Consider the following 20,449-nt stretch of genomic DNA (forward strand, 5'->3'; position numbering starts at 1 on the left):
TATGCCAATGGGAGAACAAGACTAAAGATCTATTACTTAATTGTACATTCTTCTCTCAACAAATATGTTAGACCTTGTAAATAAGGCAGGTACAGTCTGGCTACTGTACTTTGTGCCACAGCAGCAATAATAAAACACTTAACACAGATTCTACTATATTCCTAAAACTGTAATATGATAAATAAATTAAAAATGTTTTTCCTTGTTTAAACTCATTACAACAAAGAGATACACAGTGATAAAAATGTTGAAGATTACATAAATATCAGCCAAGATCACTGGAAAGAAAATGAAAATGGTATTTTGTTATACAGCCATCTGTAAATTCTACATGTATACATCTTCTCCCATGGGGAGATTTGCATATATGGTATGTCAAAGAAGGAGATGTCAGAGAAGTTCTTTATTTAGTGGAGTTGCCCGTCCATTTGGAACATGCATGGAATATTCATTAATTAAAGCTGGTGTATTTTTAAGCATTTCGTGGAACATGTCCATAGTTTTTCTGTAAGTACTTCGTTCCAGTACAAAGAGGCGGAAAAGGTTCAGTGGTTCTGCCTTTTGGAACTCCACCGGAACACCCAGTTCCTGTGGCAGATTTCTATTTCCAATGAAAAAGTGGTAAAGCCTTTTTTCTTGCAAGCTTTTCTCCAAATAGTTGAGTACATCTTGCAGCCTGGCCTCTAGACAGTCAGAAGCCCATGCTGAACTAGGATGGATTTGTAGCAAGTGCAGCATTATTGTTTTGAAATGGTAGTTTGTCAGGCTACTCGGTTCTGTCAGACTGCACTGCTTTCCATGAAGGAAAGACAAAATCTGGAGGCAACTGAGGTGGCAAGGATTAGCAGGCAAAGTCTTGGAAATAAACTGGATATATCTCTTCTCATACACAGTAAAGGTGAGAAACCAATGAGTATTGCTGGTGGAGCTCTGTGCCAAGCTGTTGAATGGAAAGTGAGAGATAAAATATACATCAGAATCTGCATATTGTACCACAGGCCTGAGATTGAATGTGATGGTTTTTCCAGACCTGAACTTAATTTTCAGGGCACCTGGAGTATCCAGGTGATTGAAAATAAGACTGAATTCATACTTGTGTGCAATTTTATTCCATCCCCTGGTAAGTGCCATCTGGAACCACGTCATAACCTGGTCAGAATCAAGATACTGAGTGTCTTTGAAGCAAAGGAGATCTTCCACATGGTTATTCTGCCTAGATTGGCTCACTTTGCTATGAAGTAGACAAAGTAAATCTTCTCCCAATTTAGTTTTATCACAGATACAACTTGATGAGTTATCATCTGTCCGGGTGATCTTTATCATACCATAACTTTCTTTGTCTGGTAGAATAGACTCTCCTGAACACCAGGTCTCAAATTGGAAACAGTATGGCTCTGGAGGATTAAAGGGGACAATGAAATCACAAGTGAAAGGCTTGTTTGTTCTCCAGTTTTCATACATGCTCCCAACTCCTATAGACTCTTCCACCTCCATGTCAGTATCCCGGTTACACATGCTTCTCAAAGCTTCTAATAAGTCATCTGCAAAGCCTTCCACAAGTTCTCGGTTCCTAGCAATATCACTTGTCACATTCTGGAGGCATCTTTCATAAAAACTGTCCAATGTGACTTTGTCTGGTAGAATAAAACCCTTGAATGCTCTTCCCAGAACATTAATTTCTTCATCATCTTTGGTATAATCTTGCCAGTTCCCTTCCTGGTAATCCTGTCTCCAGAATTCAATCAGAAGGAAGACTATCATGGACAATGCAGTCCAGAAATTCCAAGAAAGTGAATCATGGTCGTACTGTTTTTCTGGCCCAGTCTTCTCCTCTGAGGAATCCACTGAAACTTCTTGTGCTGCTAATTCCTGCTCCAGTTTGAGTTGCTCTAACCTCAGGTTCTCCTCACGCTCTTTCATCTTTTCAATGATTTCTTCTGTGTTTTCAAAAACAGTAACGTTTTCCTTTGGGAAGAGAAATGGATGGTTGACAATAGCTGTGATTACCACCAAACACACCCGGAAGAATCCAGCCGGCATAATAAAATCTTATCTGTGAGAGAGACAGAGAAATATAGTTAGTTTTGCTGATAATGGCACATAGATATGAAGAAGTATATTACTGGCATTGCTGAAATAACTCTCTAGCACTTTTCCTACTTTTCTCTCTAGTTCTAAAAATGTCCATGATTTCAGACATAGGAAGCAATGATCTTTATACCATGTATAAATGTTAGTATATTTCAGGAATTTACTTAAAGAGAACAGGTACTACCAAGAGAAAGGGGGATCAATTTCAAGCAAAAGTTGGATGTTAATTATAAACCCCACGAGAGGATTAAAGGAAACAGATGGCAATGTTCATTTTGCCAATGCTCCATTTAATTTTGCTACAGTGATGAAGTGTATGAAGATTGTTTCCCTTAGTGTCAAGAGACTAAATTTATTTTTTGGCTAATGAGATACTGTACAAAAATATGACTCCTGTGAAATTTCAGAAGGAACAAAAAACAAAACAAAACAAAATCCCTTAATTGATTTTATATATGTATGTCCTAAGGCTGTATTAGTTCTTACTGTTTTGCATGTTGATCTCTCATCTAGGCATCATTAAAAGGCTAACAACTGTGTGCATTCTAAAATAAGTGGAAAAAAGTTTTCTTAAGATAGAAAATTGTATTACCTCTCCTAGTACAAGTACACAGTATTTACAAATAGCCTTAAACCCTTATTTGTTTCCCCTTTGTATTTATAACTGTTTTGCTTTTAAACTTTCATTGAGTCAAGCATTCTTCACAGTGAGGAAAGTGCTAGCTTACATAAGCATTTCAATTACTCACACGTGTGTGCGAACTGATACTTCTGATTTTTCATACAGCACTATCTACAGAAACTGATCTTAGATCATTCACATAAACAACTTAAAATGCATATAGTATTTTATGTTATAGTATTATGCAACCAACATGTTGCATATGAAACAGTTCTGGCTAATAAATCATATTACTTTTAATATATCTGTCCTCTAAAAAGCATAGGCTAGAGCAGAGCTTTTCAACCTTTTCACCCATTGTACCACTTTTAGGATATGGCAACATCTGAGTACCACCAGTCGCCTAGCAGGGTGTCAAAAACTTGATGACCAAAAAAAAAAGGAAAAAAGTGATGAAGTACAGGTAGTCCTCGACTTACAACAGTTCGCTTAGTGACTGTTCGAAGTTACAATGGCAATGAAAATATTACCCCCCCAAGCCACAGCAGAGCAAGACACCTGCTTGCCTGCCCAGCGGCACTCTTCCTCCTGACCGAGGTTTTCATTGTTGTGAGCATTTCTGTTGAGGATTGGCAGCGGGGGTGGGGTGGGGGGTTTGGTTTTTATTCCCTCCCCATCTGCTGGGTGGTTGCAGCAGGTTTTTGGTCACTTGACATGACCACGGGACACTGTGACCGTCATAAATATGAATCAGTTGCCAAGCATCTGAATGTAAATCCCAAGACCCTGGAGATACTGCAACATTTCAGCTGATCGGCGCTTCTTCTGGGCTTAGCAGACGTGCCGGGATCAGCGCCGAGCTCCAGCTGAGCCCTGACAGCCCTGCAGCTCCAGCTGTCTCTCACTCAGGCTTGTGCAGTGCTGCCACCAGTTCAGCTCATTCCCCTCCCCCGCTACTTTTATAGGATGGTTGCGTACCACCTGCCAGGTGCCAATGTACCACACAGGTGGTACCCGTACCACTGGTTGAAAAGCCCTGGGCTAGAGTTTCAATCAGACAGCAGTTATGAAAACTGGATCTAAGTGAGTAGCCATGCAAATTATGAAGTAAGTCATGGTAGCCAGTCATCTGACAATTCTGTCAGGCAAGAACATCTCTTGAAATTGCTGCTCTGGTTATTAATAAGGTCCTGGACTTAATTAAAAATGCTTAAAGCTTAAAACAGACTTAAAGCTCTTTAGAATGGAGTACTGAACTGAAATAGTTCAGGCAAAGCCCTGTCAAAATCAGATCTGCCTGTCTTGCTCCATTCATTTAGATAAGGCCTGTTTTAGGTCCTCCTACAAATGAAGTTCATGGAGAATGGGCCAGATGATAAGACCTTCTCAGTGGTGGCTCCAATTTTATTGAAGACTCTCCTACTAAAGGAAAGGACAACTCCTACTGTATACAGGTAGTACTAAGATTATGATCACTCGTTCAGCGACTGTTCAAATGTTCATGACAGCATGTGTCTAGTCTGTAAAATTTCAGCCCTTGCAATATCCACATGGTCACTATTTGGGTACTTGGCAGCCAGCTTGTAATTACAGTACAATTGTTGCAGCATTCCACAGGCACAGGATTGTCATCTGCTACACAAGGAAAGTCAGTGGGAAGTCAGCAGGTCGTAAGTCGCTCCCATTACTTTTTTGCTTCCTCATGCTTCTTAGTGCCTGGCCATGGCATCTGCCCATGCTCTGTAGTTTGCTGCTTGCAACAGTTGCTTTCCTGGGACAACAACCAACCCATTTACCCATTCATGCTCCATAGCACCTGCCTGTAGCACCCACTAGCCTTTCTGTGGCTCTAACCCAGACATGTCAAACACAAGGCCCCGGGGCCGGATCCGGCCCGCGAAGTGGTTTCATGTGGCCTGCGAAGCCATCCTGGAAACAGTGAGGGAACGGCCCCCACTGCCTTGGCCCTGGCCCAGAGACCCTCCTTCTGCCAGAGATCCTCAGATATGTCCCACTCCTGCCCAGGCCCCCATAGGCCCCCATGATGCGAACGATGTAGAGCTGGCCACGCCCACCCAGCAGGCCATATGCACTCTAGCCACGCCCACCCAGTAGGCCATGCCCACCCAGGCCATACCCACTCGGCCCCCTGAGGGCAACTGCAATGCTGATGCAGCCCTCAATGAAATTGAGTTTGACACCCCTGCTCTAACCTATAGCTCTCACCCATCAACCTACTTGCTTGAGGTTCCTGCCTTTTCCCACATCACAGTACTTTCTGGATTGCTGTTGCTATGCAATGGGGCCATGTGGCACCTCCTGCTTTACAACCACATTGAATAGTGATGGAAATTCTAGTCCTAATTGCTATCATAACCCAACCACTACCTGTAGTCATTTTGAAAATTAAAAAAGCATTTTCCAGGGCCCATTTGGCCTTTATGTTAGTTTTAACTAAATGCTGCTTATGTTGCGCTGGATTTTTACTTATTTTTTATTGTGCACATGTGACTTTTAATGTTTTTGTCTTGATTTTGTAACAACATTGTGGAGTCACAGTTGATGTTTGATTTTTTTCCCCAAGGATGGCTCCACAAATACATGAATTAGTCTAAATTATCTAAATGAGTTGCTAAATTATTATTGTTAAATTTATATGATGATAACTTTATTGTCACTTTGAATGCACACCAATCGGCATACATCAAAATGAAATTTCGTTGCATACAGCTCTCAAAGGGTCACCACCTCCAATATATACTCCTTGTTCGTGGCCCGCTCAAATTTCACATTGTCCATTTTAGTCTCTAGGGAGTGAACGATGGCAAACAGGACAGATGGAAATGGGGCTCCATGTGGATTAGCCCTCAAGTTAGCTTGTATTCTGACAACCTCCCCTTCTTTCCTTTTTCTGATCCTGACTCTTCCACCTTTTCTTTTAAGAGGCCTTGCTTCTTTTCACCCCTGGAGCATGCTGCCACCGCCACCAACTCCTCCAAAAGCCTCTCTCTCTTCCTCTGGGCCTGCCAACAGCCTCATCCAGTTCCTTCGCTCCATAAGCTCCAGGTCCTCTCCTCCTCTGCCTCCTCTGGAAACAGCCCTGATTTGCAGTAGAATCCATCACTGGGCCAGCAGTCAGATCTTGCTGCTGGTAGAACAAATTCAAACAGTGCCAACGACTTTTAACGGTCTCACCAACAGTTCCAAAACAACTAGAAACTCACCGTGCCAGCAAAGATTGTTGGTTGTATGTCGTATGTTACCTTAGTTCCACCATGTTGCTCAAACACATTAAAATCTTCCTGATCATGTGGCCTATACTAGCCCTTAATATCCCTCCCAAAACTATTTGCCTTCAAGAGCCAATGCAGCCATTCCAGGCGCCGCCATCTTATATGCTCCCTATCTTGCAGTTCAAGGCAACTCTGAGAAGCTTATGATGTAATAAAAACACAGATAAAAACAATTATAAATATAAAAACAGATTAAAATTACAAAATATTAAAACAAAAAATCAGGGGTTTGGAGCGGAGCAGTGGTGCTGTCTTCTTGTGTTAATGAACCAACCAACTCTAGCCAACAATGGAACAATGCATTCTTCTGGCCAAAACTATCTTCCCTAAAGCTGAGACAGACAGAAGAGTCCTAATTTCATTCTCAAGGGATATTATCACTATTTTGAAGTTGTGTGCAAATAAGAACAATAATCTTCACATGACTGAATATAGTATACTGTAATATAGTAATCATTAGGCCTAGAAACAAGTTCAAATCCACTATGACTATGGTAATATAGTGGGTCACTGCTTCTTAGCTCAACCTATTTCATAGGCTAGTGTTCTGGGGATAAAATGAAGAACCCCACCCTCCCCCAACTATCCTCCAAAACCTAGAAAAGATAGGAAGCAAATAAGCAAAAAAATTCATTATCAGACTTTCCACTACCAACGGGATCTCAGCTCTACATTCCAAAAGTGCCATGTTTATTATGGAAAAAACATTTGGGAGTTGGTGCAGTTATCCATTATTGGCAGGCTGTACCTCAGTCTGTGCCAATCTGGATGAGTTGGAACAATAATTGTCAGGATCCCCAACCAAAATGGCCAATTCTGAGAGTTGCAGTCCCAGATGCCCATGTGGGGAAGGATGTTCTGTATCATGTGAATTGCTTCAGAAAAGCGCAGGAAAATAGTTGATCAAAATTGGATAAATTATGGGGAAAAAAATAACAATTTCTGCTATCTGTGAAGCAGAATTCAGATGACTATATGTAAAGAACTAGATAAACCTGCTCTTGCAGATCCTGAGAAACAAAAAAAACAAACAAACCAGATTTACTTGTTATATCACTGGTATGCTGGATTTTCCTAGCGAAATGATAAATTGCAGAAGACTCGTAGACTATTACAAACTAAGCTACCAGAATTCTAGAGGCAGGGGCTTGCAAACTACATTTTAACAACAAGCAGATGGAATTGGAACAAAAAAAATGAATATTGCCTATTGCGATTATATGTATTAGATTTTTATATAATAGGTGGAAAAAAGGAAGTTTTACCAAGAATTTAGAGAGATAGAACACAATGATATAAATTTGGTATTCCAGAAAAGGTCCTGAAGGATGATGACCTTTTAACTGATCACTACCAAAAGCATACTGATCCAGGGTGAGGCATGTTAGTTGGTGGCTTAGAAAACAAGGACAAGAAATGTATGAAATGTCTGTGGATGTAGGTTGTGTGTAAATTTAAATAGGGAATATCACAAGTGAAAGATTATGTGTTCAAATTCAGCTGCTTGGAATGGTGCCTAAGTCTATCATCTGCCTAGCTAATACAGCATTTTAAGTTTTTTTGCATTACAAAAATATTTGGTTCCTTTATATATTTGTGTACTTTCTGAAACAAAATGCTTCACTCTGCAGTGTAGCAAGCTTGGCTTGGGATTATACTTTTAAATACAAGCAACAGCCAAGGCAGTTCAACAATTATGACTTGGGATTCAGTCTGGGGAGATTTAAGTTCAGATCTACTCTGTCACTATAATTTCACCAAAGGAACTGGCTAGTTGCTAATCTCATACCAGCCCACCTCATCTGAGGAAAATCAGATGAAGTACTGGTAAGTACAGAAACTTGAAATCCTGGGCAAATTATGGAATATAATTCACAAATATAAACAAGAATTAGGCCACCTTTGCTTTGAACATATAATAGTCCAAGAAAAAAAATACCTGTTCCTGGTTTGGGATAATTTTCATAAGAAACTCAGGAAAAATTAGAAACGCAATTTAAAGGAGGGGTCCCCAACTCTCGGTCTGTGGCATGCCAGAAACCGGGCTGTGTAAACAAGCAAAGCCCCATCCATGGGATGCAAGCAGCACACAAAACCACACCTCCTCCGGTCCACCGAAAAATCTCTCTCCAAGGAACTGGTCCCTGGTGCCCAAAAGATTGGGGCCCTCCAATTTATAGGGCAGATATCTCTTTCTCTCCACCCAATGTCAATGAGGATTTTAAAAATTAAGCTAGAAATTACAGTGTCAGTCTGCAATCTTTATCTGTTTACAAGAAATCTCCAGGATTTCCTTTTCTGGGCTGTTATTAAAAATAGAACAGTATGCAGTGTGCATGCATCGAGAAGCAAATATAACACTGCCAGTGCTATCCTCTCTGAGGCATTGTGATCTCAGACCTGAGCAAATAGATGTGGCTTGTGATTAGGAAGCACTGTGTCTAATTAATAAGATTATAAAATGATTTAAATGAAGATTAGAAGGCAAATTTTCACAGTAACTGAAATTATTTTGGGATACAGCTGTGAGAGACAACGAATATAAGCTAATATTTTGCAAGTGACTATCAACCTACATTCATTGAATCACACAGTATTATCCTGAACTAATTTTAACAAAACATAATTGTACATAATTAATATGTGAAAAACAATGAACATTTAAACAGGTCTAGCAGTGGCCCTTTACAAACATCCCATGAGGCGGATGTAACTTTTTGCCATAAATGGATGATGAATTTTGATGTGTACATGAAGGTGCTTATAGTTCTGGTAGCTTTGATGGGCAGTTCTGGTTTTGGATGTAGTTTTGGAAAATGGAGACTACCAAAGAGCAATACCCATAGCAATCCCAAGACGACTATTAATTAACCAAAGAACTTAGGAAAATGAATTGGTTGAAAAGATGTCTAGATTAAAGCTGGCAGAAAACCAAAAAGAATGTGACTGAGCACTGGTAAAAGCTTATCTTAGAGCCTACATACCGGTAATTCTGAGAAGTGCAATGAAGCATCACTTATTTCTCTACACTCTTGCATAGTAGTCTTTTCAATTACGTAGGCTCTTTGAGGGAAGAATGAGCAGAATAAGACCTTGAGGCTCACTGGGTGGTTTTGTAGATTTCATGATGGTTAGAGTTATTTACATTTGCTTTAGGACAGATGAAAGTTGTGCAGAATTCAATGTAGTGTGTCAGACGTGATCTTGAAATGCTATCTGGGATTCTGGACTGATAAAGTGGTCAAGGTTTTCTGGAACAGGGTTGTCTTTTCTGGAACATCATTTATAGCTTGGATATGAGGTGTTTCACGTTCCTTTGGGCACATAGATGGTGTAATGGACAGAAGAAATAACCCTGAGGTACAGGAAGAAGAGCTGAAAACCAGGCAACAACAGATAAAATATAACTGACTCTGGGATAGAAATGTAATTTGGGAAAGCATTTCAGACAAGACTCTTCTAGTCTTCAGGTAGGTAAAGAGAGGGAGAAGCACATTCAGACTGGCAAGATTCTATTAAAAGGTAAAGGTTCCCCCGCAAATGCGTGTTAGTCATTTCCAACTCTAGGGGCCGGTGCTCATCTCCGTTTCAAAGCCGAAGAGCCAGCGCTTGTCTGAGGACATCTCCGTGGTCATGTGGCCGGCATGACTAGACACCAAAGGCGCACGGAACGCTGTTACCTTCCCACCGTAGTGGTCCCTATTTTTCTACTTGCATTTTTATGTGCTTTCGAACTGCTAGGTTGGCAGAAGCTGGGATGAGTAACAGGCGCTCACTCTGTTACGTGGCACTCGGGATTCGACTGCCAAACTGCCAACCTTCTGATCGACAAGCTCAGCGTCCTAGCCCACTGAGCCACCGCATCCCTAAGATTCTATTACTATAACCTTATAATAAAAGTAGTGTTAAAGTGGGAGAAAGACAAATAGCTATTATGTTTTTCCAAATAGAATGAAATTTATGACCTTAAGAAATGCATGAAAGGTGCTAAATTTCATAGAAATGAGAGCAAGCTTTTTCAAATATCAGTTTTATGCATACTCTTGTCACAGCAGAATAAAATGAAATCTGTAGTATTTCGATTGCTCTATGTTCAACAAATTTCATATATGGAGAATAAAAGGCTTGTATAAAATGTAGGGATAGTTGAGTTAGGTGGTGTTGACTGTTGGAAGGGAGGGTAACAAGCTAAATAACAATTAGGTGGACAAAGGGAAAAATTAGGTACTTCTGTTTGCTCTCAAGAACAAGGCTGGGACTGGGATAAATAGTAGTGATCTGCTCACAAGGATCACTCTGATTTAAAGATACCGTATTTTCCGGCGTATAAGACGACTGGGCGTATAAGACGACCCCCAACTTTTGAGATGATTTTCATGGGTTAAAGTCTTATACGCCAGAAAATACGGGTAAGTAGGAAGTCAGGGCTGCTTCTCAATTAGGTGAAGGTTTATCAAGAGCTTTTGGCCTCAAGATCAGCTTTGCTCTTCCTTGTCTAAACCTCATCTCCTCTCGCGTTGGCGCCCCCTTCTACTTCAGCCACACGCGCTGGCTGTTTCGGCCAGGAGCGACGAGCATTGTGGCCCAACACTTCGGGAAGGCACCAGGTCTGAAAGAAGGCGGTTCTTTCCGTAGGTTAGTTAATGAACAGGGCGGCGGAGGGCGGTGGTGAAAGAAACGGGCTCAGCCCTGCACCGCAAGTTTGAGATTCCCTCAAAGAAAGCCCCGAGTTTCCAAGTAACTAGAAACCAGAAGGAGCGCTGCGTGGCACTGAGATCGAGAAGCCCATTTACCCTCCCCTGCATTTTGCTGTGCTTTTCTAAAGTTTTCCAAGAAAATGCAAACTCGGGGTTTTTCCTCCTTTCACTTGCATAGGTTATCGCTGGAATATACAGAAAGGGGAAAAAGAAATAAAGGGGAAAAACCCCGCACATATTATAATATTTATTTTTCAAAAGGCTGCCTTCTACTTCAGGGCGGAGGGGCGACCCCGGGTTGCTGAAGCCCCAGCGCCAGCTTTCTGCTGCGGTCTGCCTGTCGCAATTCCCGAGCTGCTCCTTCCCGGGCGGGTGTTGCTGTAGGTCTGGCCACGGCACCACGCCCTGAAGTCGAACTCCCAGGGTCGGGTGAAGCTCAGCTCCGCGCAAACATGTCAGGTCAGCCTCCGCCTGGCTTCCCGTGCTCCCTTGAGCTCTCGTGCTCGCCGAGCGCCGGGGGCTCGGCACGTGCTTGACTCCTGCTCCCTTCCAAAAAAAGGGGGGGTCTGCTGACCTAGGATGCCGGTAAGCTGGAGCCTCAGCCTCGGTTGGGCTGGTCGGTTTATTTATGAGAAGGCCGTCTTTCGCCATTCTCGAGCGCTGGATTTGTCCGTTTCCACTAATGTCTCTGCTCCCGAGGATTTACTATTTTCCGGCGTATAAGGCGACTGGGCGTATAAGACGACCCCCAACTTTTGAGAAGATTTTCATGCGTTAAAAAGTCGTCTTATACGCCGGAAAATATGGTATTAATAGCTTAAGAGTGCAGAACTCTTTCTTCATGGTATTTTATATATATGACAGAAGCTTTCCCCCCCTTTTTCAGTATGACTACAGCATTGTTTCCATTTGCAAGTGGAGTTTTGCAAATGCCCATATATGGAACAGAATGTATTTGCCACAGCATTCCATCTTGAGTACAGTATATGAAAATTGATTTCACAATCTTTTAACTTAGTCTGGAAGTCAGGCTTTAGCCAGATCCAGTGCACAAACTTAGCAGGATGAGAACAGCATTCGGAAACAAGCTACAGCTCAATTCTGCTGCAGGCAGAGAAAGCCATATGCCAAGAAAACAGCAAGACAAGCCTGTAGATACCTCCTTAGGCAATGTACCATTTTAACAAGAAGTGATGTGGTGTCTAAATGCTCCATCAGCATTCATCTCTGAAATTAAAGGTGTGGTTAATTTCCTTGTGTATAAGAAGTATGATGCATAATCCCCTTAATCTCAGTGATGACAAACACAATAAGCTTGTTTAATATTTGTTAAGTCTGCCTGTGCTTGCCAATTGGTGAGTAGCATTAGCTAGACTAAAGCATAATCAAATTATACTCCCAATTGTGGGGTGTGTTAGAAAGAGGGTGGCAGTAAGCACATGCTCTATAGTTCTTTATTTGGTTTCTGCTCTGCAGTGATTAAGCTGTTCAATTTTTATTCCGCTGCTAATTTTGAGATAGGAAAAGGCCTTGAGGATTTGTTTTGAGACCATAAGGGTCTATTTTAATTTTTTCTCCAAGCTTTTGTGTATTCCTAAGACATCTGTAAAGGGACAGTGGCTCAGTGGGTTAGGACGCTGAGCTTGTTGATCAGAAGGTCGGCAGTTTGGCGGGTCGAATCCCGAGTGCTGCGTAACAGAGTGAGCGCCTATTACTCGTCCCAGCTTCTGCCAACCTAGCAGTTCAAAAGCACATAAAAATGCAAGTAGAAAAATAGGGATCACTATGGTGGGAAGGTAACAGCATTGCGTGCGCCTTTGGCATCTAGTCATGCCAGCCACATGACCACGGAGACGTCCTTGGACAAATGCTGGTTCTTCGGCTTTGAAACGGAGATGAGCACCGGCCCCTAGAGTTGGAAACGACTAGCACGCATGTGCGGGGGAACCTTTACCTTTACCTTAAGACATCTGTTGCAATATCAAGAGAGAGGTAACATTTGCAGGAAGATCATAGACAGCAGGGCTGCAATTTGCCCATTAATGGTGCACAAAGAAGCAGTTTTTGCAACAACAGGGAGATCCTTGTAGGGATGTTGCTCCAGCTAGGACTGTAAACAGATTGCATAATTTTGGTTCCCTTTGAATGCTCTGGTGATATTGCAGGATCCAATCTTCTCTCTAGCCAAGTTCCCTGAAGATGGGCTCCAGCACAGTCCAAAAGCTTGGAAGAAAAAAAAAACCTCTGGTCCCAGGGACCAACTCACATTGGAACATGCAACATTATCCTGGGACATGTGTATTCACCTTCATTCTCTGCTGATAGGTTTTTTTTTAAAAAAAATCTGTGATGAATGTATGTTAAACTAAAGAAATCTTTATAGCAGAAACAAAACATTTCAAGATTCATGCATTGGCAGTTGATTTTAAATCAAGTATGATTTTAAACGATTAAAATTAGAGCGGACTGGAGACATTAAACTTAAGAGTGGAGATTGCTGTAATGAGTTGGTTGCTGGTATGCAACTGAACAGAAAACGTCTGGATTAAAAAAAAACTCGCAACATATAAAAATCTTGAGAATTACAAAACATTTAAACTTGTCAAGTCACAGACTTAACTGTACCAAAATAAAGGTTCTCACTGTCATAGGAGAGGAGAAGGAAGACTTTCAAACAAGTGTTTACATGAATAGGATTATAGCAGAGAGTGTAAAAATAGTATAAAAGGTAAAGGTAAAGGTTCCCCCACACATGCATGCCAGTTGTTTCCAACTCTAGGGGCCAATGCTCATCTCCGTTTCAAAGCTGAAGAGCCAGCGCTTGTCTGAGGACGTCTCCGTGGTCATGTGGCCGGCATGACTAGACGCCAAAGGCACATGGAACGCTGTTACCTTCCCACCGTAGTGGTCCCTATTTTTCTACTTGCATTTTTACGTGCTTTCGAACTGCTGGGTTGGCAGAAGCTGGGACGAGTAACAGGCGCTCACTCTGTTACGCGGCACTCGGGATTTGACCTGACAAACTGCTGACCTTCTGATCGACAAGCTCAGTGTCCTAACCCACTGAGCCACCACGTATAGTATAGGTAAGCATAATTTAATGTTTGATTGATATAGGACTGTGTGAACTGAAACAGAGGATAGGATTATTTTCATACAATCAAGATACAGCATTACTCTACATACAGAAAATGTGTTAATATTAAGGGTGAATGTTAATCACACATACCTATTTAATCCAGTTATGTGAATTATTTAAGAGAAATAAAAAATATTCACATGTTTTGTATAACCTTCCTGACATACTTTTTGTAAACCTCTCACATACAGCTTTCCTGAATAAATATACTGTAGTATATACTTAGAGGTCTGGGTTAAATTTCCTTACACTCTTTGTTATTATCTGATTTTTCTCAAATGCAAAAAAACGTATTTGGCATAGACCGTAAAGAAAATGATCTTGAGAGACACAGGCAAGAAACATTACATAAGCAAAGAGGTATTAAGAAGAGACTCAGGCATGATCTTCCCTTATTGTTTGGGATATAAGAAGGGTGGATAAAAGTTTGCAAGACTCAATTACTATACTGCGCTCCTTATGGCATCTGTTTCCTGATGTTGTCTACATCAAAGAGCTGACATTTGGTAAACAGGTTTCCCAGTTGTGTATGAAATGGTTGAGATGCCAATTATGAAATAACAAGAATCCATTTCTTTTAACACTGCAAAGTTAGGTGTTTTTTTTCTAGCAGATCAGCATGAAAAATATATTTGGCAGTGTGGTCACATACTGTACCATCCCGATACTATATATATGATCTGCTGTTAAAGGCTTAAAAAAATTGCCTGATGTTAAGTGTAACTTTAGCAGGCACTTCTGCCCACACGGCTAAGCTATAAAGGAAAGCAGGGAAGGAGTTTGCCACTTGCTTCCTCCTGAGTAATTGAGTAGTCGAGAATAGATTTCTAGAGAACAGTGCAGAAAACCTAGTAGGTTTTCTCCAGGAGTTGTGGGGAGGATACGGTAGGGATTCTGAAGGGAAAAAAAAGTTTCAAAGCTATACTTGTGCCCTTCAGAGCAGATAACCAATTTCATCCCAAGTATGTGTGCAATTGCATGTGTCTCCTTTTATAGCAAGACAAAAGTAAACTGTAGTTAGGAAACTAAAGAAGAACCAAAGCTTAGGCATGTCCTCTGTTGGAACACCCAAATTCTACCCAACAGATTCTTTTTTTCAATTATTTGAAAATACCTGGAATTTTGTTGACCTCCTGGTGGATGAAGTATGGAAAATTTCTGGAAACTTTACCTACCTTTGAAATTCATCAGAGATCTGGTGCAACAGGGCATTTTTGTGGTAGTTGCTGAAGGAGATGGCTTAGACCAGGGGTGGGGAACCTTGGCTCTTTTATGACTTGTGGACTTCAAGTCCCAGAATTCCTGAACCATGTTGGCTCAGGAATTCTGGGAGTTGCAAGTCCACAAATCATAAAAGAGCCAAGGTTCCCCACCCCTGGCTTAGACTGTTACAGCCACTTTAAAGCTGTAACAACTGTTGTACAGCATCTGTTTTTCACCAATGCTGGAGGTAGAATAAGAGCTATTTGTTGCTACAAGGAGATGCAGCATTTTTTTAAAAAAACTTTCCAGATAAAAAGTATGATAAATCATCTTCAATCTCAAAAACTCCCACTGAAATTATCCATTGAAGGGGTTTTTTTTTGTTTCAGACATATTTTGTTTTTCATCATCCTGAGCTTTTATTAAGATTTTGGGATCAATAGAACTGATGTTAAGTAAACAGAAATGAGAGATTTTTCTCCTTCTCCTCTCCCCTTTAAAGAAACTTGACTGTTGAAGAGTGGAAAAAGAGGCACTGAGTCAGATGTGTGACCAGCAGTTCCACAAAGTCCCCCCCCCATTAATTAAAATTGAATCTGGATGGGCAGTTCTATTTCTCTACAAGGAAGACATGTTTGCATACTGTCAGAAGGCAAGTAAAGGAAAAGTTGCATCAGCTCATCTCCATCTCTGATTAGGCACTACAGACAGCCTGAGGAGCGTAAAATGAAATATTCTAAAATGAGGCTTAGTTTCTAATCCCTGCTTTCTTCTCCTCATCTTTTTCCTTCAGGAACAGAATTTTAAGAATAGAAAGAAGGAATTTAGGACACTGACCACTCCCCCTACTCAGTGTAGACAAAAAAGACAGAGGACGGTATTGTACAGGTGTTGAAATAACAGTAGATACCTAGGCATTCCTGAAAGGAATTATGGCCTAATGGTGGACATAAGAAGGTTTCTGAACTCCATTACAATGAAGCTATTTGTACACAACAAAATAACTGCACATATATGCAGTCTTTTAAAAAATAGTCCAAAGTAGATGCAACAACTTTCTAATGTCATACGTTTCTTTTTTTTTCATTTTTGTTTGCAAGAATATCATGCTATCAAGTTTTTTTTTCTTCACCAACATAATAAATGAAACTCCTTTACATTTGCAGATGAAAGGGGAAGGGGTGACTTTCAATATTTCCTCCTTTTTCCAGCATCTGCCACCACTTCCAGTCACTTCCACAAATTTTGAAGCAGGCGTTTTAATTAATTTATTAAATTTATGCAGTATTATTTCTTCATCAAAATATAAGGATATTATGCAATATCATGATCTTTTTTTTAAAAACTTGGTAGCAAAGCATGTTGCCCTAAAGACCACTGATTGAGACTTTCTCTCAAGAAATTTGCACAAATATAATAAAAGGAACTTTCCATTTCTTGAGGGTTGCCAATTTCTTTATCTATCTTTTTTGTTTATTTCATTACTAAGCTCTGAATAGCTTAGTGACTCCCACTTTTTTTAAAATGTGGTACTAGAATTTGGCCATAGGTCTAAGGCAGGGGTAGGCAACCTCGGCTCTTTTATGACTCATGGACTTCAACTCCCAGAATTCCTGAGCCAACATGGTTCAGGAATTCTGGGACTTGAAGTCCACAAGTCATAAAAGAGCCAAGGTTCCCCACCCCTGGTCTAAGCCATCTCCTTCAGCAACTACCACAAAAATGCCCTGTTGACTCAGCATTTTCAGCATTGTCTTTCCAACATTTTTACAGTGACTGTAAAACTTACTCTAAAACTTATTCTTCAAGATCCACATATAAACTTGTCTATAGATTTCTTGATCCATAAAATCTATTGGATTACAATCTCTGTAAATCCTAACTTCCACAACCTGTTTGGGCTGGAGTATTATGAACCTGATGGATTGCAAATTTGGAGTCTTTTGGTGAAAAAGCTGTGTACTTACTATGTGTGTATTATTCCTAGACTGATACATGAAATTTGGTATCTATAATGCACTATAATCTATAATCTCTTAGATCAATATCACTGTTAAACCCAGTGCTTTTTTGTAAAAAAAAAAAAAAAAGGTGCCGGAACTCACACACGTCATACAACCCGCCTTGCCTACCCTACAAGGTTCCATCCAAAAAAGGTGCCGGAACTCAGTTCTGGGCGTTCTATGACAAAAAAAGCCCTGGTTAAACCAATGTGATTTCAAGGGAATTGTAAATAATCACAAATAAAAACAAGAATTCTGATTACTACATAAGAAGTGGTTCATGTGGTGATGATGCCAGGTTTAGAGATGGTGACACAGAGGACAGCTTTATTTTCAAAAGGATCTCAAAAAAGGAATTTAATAGCAATTTTGAATTCTGAACTATATTTACAGAATGAGATGGTTCCCAAATTATGGGTTAGCATTATTTAGTAGTTCATAAGGCTTAGCAAGGAACAGGCAATCTTTTCCATTTGACGATTACAGTTTTTTTAAAAAAATTAACTGGCTGTAGGGAGGGACATCCATGACAGGCTAACATCACTGGGAGGTTTGGGGAGAACTGGGGTTTATTAAACTTTTAAATAAGTGACCTGTGCCTTGCAGACCTTTGAGCCTGTTTCTACCCTTATTTTAATTGAGATAATTCACTTAAAAAAATCACAGTGCCAATGATATGCCATTTTTTTCCTGAAGTTGGCCATGTAGTCTCAGACTAGATGCTCCAAATTGGGTCTATGAGAGCACAGGGCTTATTGGCTGCTCAGTCTAAGCTTAGTTTATGTGGAAACCAACTCCATGTATCCTGCCATGGCTGTATCTAAGCAAGTATCTATTCTAGTGCTTTTCCCACAGTACCAGCCAAATGCTATGAAAAAGCCTGCAAGCAGAGTGTTTTGAAAGACGAACATCATGTCTAACTTTTCTTGTATTTTGGATCATAGTTTTCATAGCCTGTGATCACTGGCCATTCTGAGTGATGTATACATTATCCCAAGTTGCCTAATTCCATGTGACATTGAATGCAAGTTCCATGCAGCTTCCATAATTAAAACCATGGACTGACTTCATGAATTTGTTCAGCCCTGTTTAAAAGTACTGTACTCTGAGTTATAGAGGAGTAATAGACTTAGAATTATATTTGTTAATTCAATCTTAAATATGGCATATACTGCTAGGTAAGCATGCACAGTACTGCAGGATGTATTTTCAAGGACCAAAACTTTACAAAACATAAGTTACAGGCCAGGCACTTAAAACATATTTTTCCAACAATTGTTTAGATTACAACTCCTAGAATTTTCAGCTAACATGAAGAAAATCGGGTGTGAGATTTGGAAACGGTGTTATAAAATACAAGCTAGAAGAACAGAACACAACTGAGTTTGTAATGGGGAGAATGCTTCACACTCAATGTTGAAGTCCTGATTTAAAGTACATTTTTACTTATTTTTCTCTATTACTAAATTATACATTTTAACAATTTATCTAACCAAATACATAACATGTGGATGCAACACAACTGTCACAGTCATTTTCTCTTAGGGCACATAGCCAACTTAGATGGATTTCTGGAGTGGGGCTTTGTAGGATGTCTGGTGCCTATTTTACTATTTTTTAAAAGTCTGGGCAAAGGCCTTTTGCTTTTAAATTACAAACTAATCTAAACTGTCTCATGTTACAATTCCTTCCATGCTCTCTTCTCAGATGCAATCCTTATTGTTTCTTGAGGTCTTACTCCCAGGTGCTGGTAGAATTACAGCCTTGTGTTTTTATTAGGATTTATTTGTTTTTACTCTTAATGCTTGTTAATTTGCATGCTGCTGTAAACAAGCCTGGAATTATTTGGCTCAGGAGAAGAATAAAATAAATTGTGGACAATTTAGCAGTTTAATAACAGCAGCAAAAAAGCATCCAAAGCACTTGTGTGAATAGAAAGAGAAAACTGAAGAGCCTCGTGAGAGGTGAACATACTGGATAATCAGAACGTGGTCCATTAAAAAAAAAAGTTTTCGGTATCCATCAGCAAGTTGAAAAAGTCAAGTCCCTAGAAGGAGGAAAGTGCAGTGTGGGAAATCATTTTTTTGTTTTTTAAAAGTACCTCAATTTTTCATAAAAGTTTGAAGGGCCTTTCCTCTTCCGTTCCCTATTCTGTAACTCGTTCTCGCCGGTCCTTTCTTCGGACAACGGAAAAAAACCGGGGCAAATTTGAAACTTTTTTCCCCCCGACCTCATTTAGCTACGTTCGAGGGCTGCGAGCGGAAGGAAGGAAGGAAGGAAGGGAGGGAGGGAGGGCAGAAAAAAGCGTAAAAGTGACTCCTATGTTTAGCAGCGAAAAAGACTGCGGTGGGGGTGGGGATGCATACTCTTCATAAAGTAAACGCAACCAGCAGACTACTTTGCAGCTTGCATTTTAAGAGGCAAAGTAGATGTCCAAAAGGAAAGGAAAAACTAATATCTTAAATGAACAGTTATTTTCTGCGGCAGAGGAGTAAATGCTGTACTTACTGCGTCCCGCAACAAACGTTTTACTTGACTAAACAAGGACCAACAGAGGCCGCTTTATCTGCTTTTTCAAGCCAGGTTTCAGCCTTCGACTTTTCGTGCCGATTACGATCAAAACCTCTGTCTGAAAGCACTTCCTTCTTCTCCGAGCATCCTACACGCCTGTTGCTTTTAGCTACGGAGGTAGAGTTACTACGATTTTTTTTCTTCTAGTTTACTCATTTCCTGGAGATGAGCTTTTTTTTTTCTCTCCCTCCCAAAAACTCTCTCCACCCAACGGAGAAAAAAAGCGGCGCGTCCAACTTTCTGTAGAGTCCCAGGACCTTCTTAAGGTGGTAGTAGGCGGTGTCTTAAACACCACACCGACAATTGCCAGCTTTTTCAGACTTTACTTTTTTGCCGGCTGGAGTGCAGAGCAGAAAAGACTAGCGGATTCTTAGCAGACACTTTCCGAGTAGGAAAGGACGTGGGGATGGGCGGGGGAGGGAGCGAGCGGATGGTGGACGCCCTTAAATCCCGCCCGTTGTGCAACACGCGAGGAAGCAGCAAAGCAGCAACTTTCCGGAGTTTGCTCCTCGTGGGTTTTCTAGTTGTGGAAACTGTGTGTAACAAAACCTCCTCTGTGCAAACTTCCTTGTGCGATTGCCATGATTTTTCTCTCTTTAATATTTGGCCTTACAGTTGCCTGTTGATAAACCTGAGGATGCTAAGTTGGCTGCACATGTTCAAAATCCCTGGGGGAAGGGGGAGTCGAGAAAACAACAGAGCCCTGTGGATCAGCCCAATATTTTGTTCCCATGATAACTAATCAAATACATTGGGGCCAGGACTTTCTTGAGGAGCACATCTCCTCTAATTGTTGTGATAATATTGAGGAACTATGACCAATACTCATT

The 20,449-nt window shown here is 40.7% G+C and overlaps 1 protein-coding gene across 1 annotated transcript; it reads right to left on the reverse strand.

Annotated features, from left to right (window-relative positions):
• Positions 1 to 205: 205 nt before the first annotated feature.
• ITPRIP (inositol 1,4,5-trisphosphate receptor interacting protein) lies at positions 206 to 19,813 on the reverse strand. Its single transcript, XM_081329920.1, has 2 exons — positions 19,557 to 19,813; positions 206 to 2,053 (listed from the first exon to the last, which is right to left on the reverse strand). The coding sequence occupies exon 2, from the start codon at positions 2,038 to 2,040 to the stop codon at positions 391 to 393; it is 1,650 nt and encodes a 549-aa protein (XP_081186046.1). The 5' UTR covers positions 2,041 to 2,053; positions 19,557 to 19,813; the 3' UTR covers positions 206 to 390.
• Positions 19,814 to 20,449: the final 636 nt, after the last annotated feature.

The sequence above is a fragment of the Vipera berus genome (genome assembly GCF_964194415.1).
Source record: "Vipera berus genome assembly, chromosome: 5".
In the NCBI taxonomy this organism is placed as follows: Eukaryota; Metazoa; Chordata; class Lepidosauria; order Squamata; family Viperidae; genus Vipera; species Vipera berus.